This window comes from Drosophila sechellia, chromosome 3R, assembly GCF_004382195.2.
Source record: "Drosophila sechellia strain sech25 chromosome 3R, ASM438219v1, whole genome shotgun sequence".
In the NCBI taxonomy this organism is placed as follows: Eukaryota; Metazoa; Arthropoda; class Insecta; order Diptera; family Drosophilidae; genus Drosophila; species Drosophila sechellia.
Window position 1 is genome coordinate 23,022,703 of NC_045952.1, and position 9,250 is coordinate 23,031,952.

At 46.0% G+C, this 9,250-nt stretch overlaps 1 protein-coding gene across 1 annotated transcript; it reads left to right on the plus strand.

The window, feature by feature from the left end:
* The first annotated feature begins 3,268 nt into the window (after positions 1 to 3,268).
* LOC6607753 (acetylcholine receptor subunit alpha-like 2) lies at positions 3,269 to 8,907 on the plus strand. The gene is made up of 7 exons (XM_002032480.2): positions 3,269 to 4,019; positions 4,955 to 5,109; positions 5,232 to 5,412; positions 6,247 to 6,406; positions 6,576 to 7,161; positions 7,391 to 7,592; positions 8,574 to 8,907. The coding sequence occupies exons 1-7, from the start codon at positions 3,768 to 3,770 to the stop codon at positions 8,766 to 8,768; spliced, it is 1,731 nt and encodes a 576-aa protein (XP_002032516.1). The 5' UTR covers positions 3,269 to 3,767; the 3' UTR covers positions 8,769 to 8,907.
* The last annotated feature ends 343 nt before the right edge of the window (positions 8,908 to 9,250 follow it).

Below are 9,250 nucleotides of genomic sequence, written 5' to 3' on the forward strand. Positions count from 1 at the left end.
CGATTCCACAGTCGACAGAAACAATTAAAATCGTTATAAAAATGTTATATGCAGGTTGGTGACCTCTCGTCCTGGCGCTCCACCCCGCCGGCCGTTCGTCCTTTCGTCGCTTGTCGCCTGTCGATCTGGACAGTGCTGATAAAAGCAAACGGCTCTTAAACGTGTCAACAATGGGCACGACAAGCGCAGCAGCCTCGAATTGATGAACAAAGGACTGTGCCGGCTCCAAATACCGCCCCCAAACGATTCACCCCCTTCCCGTCCACGTTGACAAATTTTTTTTGGAGAGGGTTGCGCGGGACAGATTTTCGCAATCAGTTTTATGTTCTACAAGTGGCAGGCAAGCGCTCATTGTGATTGGCCTGCCATGGCCAAAAAAAACAAGCCACCAAACTCACATGTATATATGTGCATAGTTATGCACTGAGAGAAAAAATATATAGATGTTAAGTAGATAAGCTTAAAAATCGAATATTAATATATAATATTTCTATATTGGTAACACAAGCAGGTCAAATGTAATTGGAAAATTTTCTGAAAAGTAAACCAGCAAACTTTGAACCTTTGTATCCCTGTGCATGTACATATCTGTTGTTTCAGTTAGGGGAGATTTATATAGAGACACCAAACAGTTTTGCAATTAATTTCTGGCCAAAAGCAGGAAAACGTTTCTTGTTGCCGCTGGTGTGGCTGCCATAAAAGTTAGATAAATGGTACGAATATAGACAAAAACTTTCGATCACGCAGCCACGCACGCATTTTATGGAGGGGTGAATCCGACTGGCTTTTCGGGGGCTCGAAGGGGGGTTCGAAAGGGGGTCGAGAGAGGGTCTCTGGTCGCGGCTTTGTCAGATTTTGAAGTGGCAAGCCAAAAACCAAGAGCAAGCCAAGTGGAGCGACTGCCGATTATTTATAGTTGAGAAACTTTTGTCATTTACGTTCGGAAATTTAAATTTTAATTGAGTTTTCTTGCAATCAGAAAGTGGGACTCTGGCGGCAGAGGGACCAAACTCAGGTCCTTAGGTCAGGAGCTAGTTGCGAGTCCGAAAGTCAGGTGTTGGGCTAAACTTTGGCCTCGCCGCCTGATGGGCTGAGCTTTGTTATCGAAAATGGCGGGCCATGCTGATATAAGTTATGACATCAAAGATTTCATTTTCACCGAGATTGACAGAACCAGCAGCTCGGATTGATGGCACCTGTGTATATCTATATCTAGGGTATATCAAAGTCAATTCACTGCCGACCCATTTTCGTTGTTGATTTACCAGGACGAAGTGCAGAGAACAAAACTTTCTCGCTCTTGTTGCTAAAATACCGCAATACCGAAGAAGAAAAAAAAAGCATCTAGCATCATCTCAAATAGTAAAAAAGGAAAATAAAAATAAAACTTTGAGTTGCAAACAAGCTAAAAATTGTTGTTTGCCATTGTGGCAAACGCTGGTTGTTGTAATTTTGATTGCTTTGTTATGTGGAGATGTGGGTGCCGAGTGTGGGTGGCAATAAAACGTGAGGATCTCTCCGTTCCCCTCACCTTCCCTTCATTCCGCTCCATTCCAGACCCGCAAACATCCGAGAATTCAAACATGTGTAACTCTTCGGAATAGGTTGGCTAATGAAAGCAATAACAACCGTCGGAGGGAGCAACCGTATCAGCAGCCCATTCAAATGAGGCTCAAACAAAGGGTATAAATAAAAAGGGTGGCCACGAAAACAGCAATAAAGCAGCTAATAGACTAGATTAAAGTTGTTCCGCCAGCAGGCGCATAAATTGCTCATTGAATCTTTCCCTTTTGGCAGAAGTAAAAACGCTGATGCCACCAATTTGACCCGAAAAAGCGAAAAAAGCAAGCTACAAATGCCAGCTAAAAATGCCTTCAATGACCGTAAGCCATAAAACACACGCGGCTCAATGGCGGCACGGCCAAATAACAGAGTTAATGTATCTTTATGGATTCGGCCGGAACTTACAGCCGAAACACTGACCAACAGGGCCGAATAAAGCCAAATCCAACTGGACTTCGGCTTAAAGTTTGGGCCTTGATTCTTAGCCATTAAATTCCAATACGACTTCGTTAAAATTACATTTCTCTACAAGCACAACTTACATTTATTTGTCAAACTATGTGACGCAGTAAAAATTAAACCTTAATTCTCTTAAATCACCGGCGATGAAAACATGTTAATTTCAATTAACCAATCGAAAAAGCTGTTAAATTCAATCATTTTCAATATGCGGTAATTAAATTTAGCTAGCCAAAGGTAGTCGTCAGTCTCTCCCTAGCTGCGTTATGCGATGAAATGGCTCGGCTGGTTTTCAACACGGCAAACGCATTACAGGCATCACAGAGTCTGCAGTGAGGATGGAAATCAGCAGCCGGCAGATAGAAATACAAGTATGGGTGGCAAAAACCAAACCAAAACCACAGAAACAACTCAAAATCGCAATATGACACATATGTGAACAGACGTTGCAAAATGCCAAACGAAACGAAATGCAAAACCGAGCTGAACCAACACCCATGCAAAAGGCAAAAAATGTAGCCAGCATTGCAGCGCTAAACATGCAAAGTGCACAAGTGCTGATAGCTGTGTGTGTGTCTCTCAATGTATAAGTGTGCGTGTCTGTGTGTGTGTGGATCCTGGGCGAACTGCATGTTAACGTAGATTTTAACGAATGTTGACAATTACGAAAAATTTGGTTTCTGGTTAAACGAAATGTGGGTCCAACGGGGCGTATGAGTGTTTGCCAAATGTGCAGCGGTATGTGTACACACGTACATGGTTGAAGTTTTCCTTGCCTTGCCTCATACTTTTTTTCCCCCGAATTTCTTCTTTTTTTTCTGCGTAACTGTGCTGGGAGTATTTGTGGGGAATTTTTTTGGGCTGTGGCTCGCCGGAATCGCGGGAGAGAGCCCAAAAAATATGTACGGCCAAAAGAGCACCGAACCAGGCCGGAGTTGTAATGGAGTCTGAGTCTTTGAGGGATTAACCCATCGAAGAGCGCATCCTGAGAGAGAGTCCTGCGAGCATCCTGCGGAGAGTGTGTACCAAAGAGAGCCTCCGTCTAGGGCTTGGCTTTACAGTGTGTCACAGGATGCGGCTCTCGCAGGATAACAGGGTGAATGCGAAAGGCGCAGGCGCTGCGCAGCATCAGCGGATGCCACATTCCTATGATATCCCGCCGGCGACAAAGCTACAAAACGGAGGCTGCCAGAGGTCCTGGCCAGGCTACAAAAACAAAACGCGCGTCAGTACGAATCCTGTGAATATCTATGCAGGACAGCACGGAGCGGGGCCCAAAGGCTCGTTGAAATCTAGTGAAAGTCCGTTAAAAACTGCGCATAAAATTCTTGAAAAATCAGTTAACAAGTTAGAATATTTTTTAGAAATTTTTAAGCACGAAATTGAGTTGGTGAAAATTGAAAAGACTTTTTAAATAAGCTAAGGCGGCCGGAGCAAAAACAAAATCAGCTGCCTGGGCGCAGCGGCTTCAGCTGCTCAAGCAGTGCGCCGAATCGGGAATCGGTTAGCAGCAGCGAGACTTGGAGACTTGTAAACACTTTTAGGCCATGTGCTAAAAGCCAGTTACTCGCTCTGCCCCACGAACTGCGTCAGAGATTGAGCACCAAGGGGCAGCCAAGCACCTAAGGCGGGCAGAAAGGTAAACAAAAACCTGTGCGCGTGTTTTGTGCATCAATAAAACACCGGCACTCCGCCCACGCCGCACAAGCGTCACGGTCCTTTTTTCTTTCCGCCGTGACGTCACCATGGCTCCTGGCTGCTGCACCACACGACCCCGCCCCATCGCCCTGCTCGCCCACATCTGGCGCCACTGCAAGCCGCTCTGCCTGCTCCTGGTGCTCCTGCTCCTCTGCGAAACCGTTCAGGCGAATCCCGATGCCAAGCGACTCTATGACGATCTGCTGAGCAACTACAATCGCCTCATCCGCCCCGTGAGCAATAACACGGACACGGTGTTGGTCAAGTTGGGCCTACGGCTGTCCCAACTCATCGATTTGGTAAGCAAAATTAATTGGCATAATCATCGAAGTTCGGCGGGTGGGGGGATTTTTTAATTAAGCTCGAGCGCTCGCGTTTCGCTACATTTGCTGGCAAAACAACAAGAAGTGCGTAAAAGTTTCCAGCAACTTTCAGCAGCTCGTAAATAAAAAATGCAAAACAATAAACAGCAACAAATGGGGCGAATCGCGAGCTGGCAAACAGAGAAATCCATGGGGCTATAATGACACCCCCCACAAAAAAAGAGGGATTAGTGCTGTGAGTTAAAATTACAGAATAAGAAATGGCTTAATTGTGTTATTACCCACATCTAGCTAGATTTCTCTCCGTGTAGACCCTATATTAAAGTGGCATATTTCAATTCGCAACATCAACATTATTCCTGTCAGTACTGGTTGCCTTGCACCACCAGAACACCAGATAAATCGCTGGCATTTCTCAAAAAACTTCGGGCGAACGGGGAGCACTAGATTTTTATAACATTTCACTCCAACATTTCATTACATGGAGGGGATCGTTGTCTGCGCTTGCTTAAAGTTCCCCGGCCAAGTCATTTGTCAGCCGGCGGAGACTGCAAGTCCGGCTGCAAGGGCCGCCACTTTGGATGGTGGCGGTGGCGGTGGTGATGGTTGGCCCTGCCACCAGAAGGCTTAAAAGGTAATAAAACAAGCCGAAAAGGGAAAGAAGCCGTAAGCTGACAGCAAAAAGCACATTAGCCGGGGTACCGGGTGCCCAGGACGAGAAGTGCAAATGATATAAAGAAGCGCCTGGGTACGGAATAAAAAAAAGTGAGGGGAAAAATGAATAAAATGCAAATCCCACTTGATGCATGGCTGGGCCTTACATCCCCAACTCCACTCCGCATCGCTCCACTTGTTCACTTTTGCGGCTTGTAGAGCTATCCGTACATATATGCGAGTTTAATTTTTTGCAGAATCTCAAAGATCAAATTCTAACGACCAACGTGTGGCTGGAGCACGAGTGGCAGGATCATAAATTCAAGTGGGATCCCTCGGAGTACGGCGGCGTCACAGAGCTTTATGTGCCCTCCGAGCACATCTGGCTGCCCGACATCGTGCTCTACAACAAGTAAGTAGTCGCAACAGGACCTCGAATACAGACATGTACACTTAAAGCCCAATTTGTATTGCATGTTAAAATCGCGTTTGTTGGAAGCCCAGAATCAAAGCTATTTCTTCCCTTCCCTCTAGTGCCGATGGCGAGTACGTGGTCACCACCATGACGAAGGCCATCCTCCATTACACCGGCAAAGTGGTGTGGACTCCGCCGGCCATCTTCAAGTCCAGCTGCGAGATTGATGTTCGCTACTTTCCCTTCGATCAGCAGACCTGCTTCATGAAGTTCGGCTCGTGGACCTACGACGGTGATCAGGTGAGTGGTGGCGTCATTGTCTTCTATCTGCTGCCAGTGCCATGCCAGTTGAGCCTCAGATAAATGGGCGTGGCCAACGATTTATGGTACACCATTTATCTGAGAGATGAGATGAGGAGATGAGGTAGCGACTTACACGCCTAAGACGCGGTAAGAACATCGAAAAGGCGTCGTTGGCAACTCGCAGATTAAAATGTGAGAAATTGTAAAAGTGTAATTGAAACTTGTCTAACCGCTGCACACACACAAACACACTGGCGCTGAAAGAGAGCGGCACTAACTCACACAGAGGCACTCGACTGTGTGTGTCGCTGTCATAAAAATGCGCGGCCATAAATTAAGCCAAAGTGCGACTTCCACCCAACCCAAGCAGCTTCCGTTTCCGCTGACCCTTCGCAGTGCTGCGAAGAGGGACAGGTGCACTGAGAAAAATATTAAATCAATTGTGAGTTCAAGTATGGGACATTGTCAATTAAACGAACTATACAATTATAATTTATAAGATATGTACAATGATAAACGATTAGTTAGGTGAAAAGTTCACTAGTTATTAGAGAGCAACCAGACACTAGTTTTTTTTTTTTGAGTGCTAAGATGGGTATTGGGACAGGCAAGGGAACAGAGCTCTTTTTCACCGGGCGTTTGTCAACGCATTTAAATTTCGCTACTCTTTTAACGACTGCACTTTGGCTGCCGGTCGTCTGGCTGGCGTAGATTGGAGGGAGTGGGATGCGCCAGGTGGCGTTGTCACGGCAAGTGGCAGTGAGCCGGACAAAGGAGGCAAAGGAGCGTAACTTTAACGGCTCCATCAACGGGGCTCTTCTCGATTCACAGATCGATTTGAAGCACATCAGCCAGAAGAACGACAAGGACAACAAGGTGGAGATTGGCATCGACCTGCGTGAGTACTATCCCAGTGTGGAGTGGGACATACTCGGCGTTCCGGCTGAGCGGCACGAGAAGTACTATCCCTGCTGTGCCGAACCGTATCCGGGTGAGTTTAGTGGAGTTTAAAGCTTCCCATCGCCAGCAATTACGCGAAAGCTCTACCCAAACTCATCCCCTGAAAAATATCCCTCTCTCCCCTTTTCCTCACACACTTGTATCCCACTTCCTGCGCGACTTCATGGATTTGTAACTGCTTCAATGGCTGGACGGTTTAGATATCTTCTTCAACATCACCCTGAGGCGAAAGACTCTCTTCTACACGGTTAACCTGATTATTCCATGTGTGGGCATCTCCTACCTTTCGGTGCTGGTCTTTTACCTGCCCGCCGATTCTGGCGAGAAGATTGCTCTGTGCATCAGCATCCTCCTGTCGCAAACCATGTTCTTCTTGCTCATATCAGAAATTATACCATCGACTTCACTGGCATTGCCGCTACTGGGAAAGTATCTACTGTTCACCATGTTGCTGGTTGGGCTGAGTGTTGTCATCACGATTATCATACTGAACATACACTACCGGAAGCCGAGTACGCACAAGATGCGACCCTGGATTAGGTCTTTCTTCATCAAGAGATTGCCGAAACTCCTGCTGATGCGTGTGCCCAAGGACCTGCTGCGTGACCTGGCGGCCAACAAGATCAACTACGGCCTCAAGTTCAGCAAGACCAAGTTCGGACAGGCGCTGATGGACGAGATGCAAATGAACTCCGGCGGCTCCAGTCCAGACTCCCTGCGGCGGATGCAAGGTCGTGTGGGTGCTGGTGGGTGCAATGGCATGCACGTGACCACGGCCACAAACAGGTGAGTTATGCTAACGAGTTTCGGGGTAAATAAACCAACTTGGGTCTCAACAAGATGTACTAGCACTTATTTAAGAAAATGTTGTAACAATTTAATACCTTTTAACATACGGTCCGAAACAAAGTAGCAGTTGTAGTTTGTGATGGACGAATGTATAACTTTTAAGCCCCGCATCTGTGCATATCCTGGCACAAGGACACTGTGTTGACCTCTCATCTCGAACTTACAGATTCAGCGGCTTGGTGGGGGCTTTGGGCGGCGGACTGAGCACCCTGAGCGGCTACAACGGACTGCCATCGGTGCTATCCGGATTGGACGACTCTTTGAGCGATGTGGCCGCACGCAAAAAGTATCCTTTCGAGCTGGAAAAGGCCATCCACAACGTCATGTTCATACAGCACCACATGCAGCGGCAGGACGAGTTCAATGCGGTGAGTCCGGCAGCTGATTGAATTTTTAATTGGAAATTCCGTTTGTCCACGGGCGTAGCCGGAGAAGAGGAACCGCAAAAATCGCGTTGGCCGATGATGTTGTCCTATCCGGAGGCTCTCGTTCAGCGGCCACTGGCCACCCACTGACTGATCTCCTGGAAGGCGCTTGGTTTTCCTTTTTTTTTGCCGACTTATTTAAGCTTTTGCCATATTTGCACTTAAAGACTCGACCCGGCAAATCCACTTTTAATTGCTTTTGTTCAATTGACTGGCAATTGGCAACCTCCCACCAATGGAGCCACTTCATCTCTTCATCAGCGGGTTCAGCAAAACGTTTCAATCAAACGCGGAATGTTCTTTGTTGTGCGATTCTGTGTGGCGGTGTCTGGTTGCCATGAGTTTTCCCCACAGCCCGGTTTCTTCTTCGCATTTGGCCCTTTTGAGCCATTTATTTTTTCGGGCTTTGCTTTGCTGGCGCTGCGATTTCGCTCTTTGATTGATAACCAAACTGATGCCGGGCATAAGTAGATTAAGCGAAGTCCTTAATGAAAGCCAATCGCTCAAAGTGTGGGCTTAAAGCGCAATTAACCGTCCTGCATGCGGGCAACTTCAAATTGGATGGCAGCCAAAAAAGAAAGTAAAATTTTCACATGAAAACGTGACTGATTTTTGCTCTTGTTGAACATATTATTCAGCAATTTCATTGCAATCATTTTTAATAGTTCAACTTTATATAAAGTGTGCATAATTGATATAAATTCATTTTGGATTTACCATTATATCTATTAACAATGTGCCTCTCTTGATTTATTTTCGTATTTTCGAATTTCGTATGAATATTTTAATAACTTTTATTAGCTCAGCACTAAATGTATATAATTTACTTATTTTTATTTTCCGATTTCGTATGGATATTTTAAGCATTTTGTTTATTTCAGCACTCAATGTGCATAATTTAATGAGACCATTTTCCTTTTGCAGGAAGATCAGGACTGGGGCTTTGTGGCCATGGTCATGGATCGCCTGTTCCTCTGGCTCTTTATGATCGCATCCTTGGTGGGCACATTTGTGATCCTGGGCGAGGCTCCGTCGCTATATGACGATACCAAGGCCATTGATGTTCAGCTATCCGATGTTGCCAAGCAAATCTACAATCTAACCGAGAAGAAGAATTAAATTCACGAGAACGTAGGCTTAAGACAATTTTCCCTAGTTTAATGCAGTGTTTTAGCAAATTGATGCGAATGAAAATTAAAATACGTTATAATAAAAACGTTGGCCCCAAAAGCAACCAAGCAAAATGCTGAAATGCAAAGCGCTCGTTTCACTCTGCATGCCAAAAAGGTTAAAGCAAAAATTATTACAAGAAAAATGCTAGCAAAAATACTCGTACGTAAGAGGATGCCAACGGCTTTGGCCACGACTACACACACACACAGCACGCCCCCTTTTTGCCGCCCACTTTTCCCGGTGGCTGTCAAAACTATTTGCCAAGCATGTGTATCCAACAGCCAGCTGCTGCATCCTGCTCCTCCACCGCCTGCTGCTCCTCGGTTTCCATGGATTCAAGTACGAGAGCATGCCTTGGTCTTTTATTTGATAACTGGAAAATTAACCTTTTGAAAATGCGGCAAATGCACAGGCAACGGATGCCAACT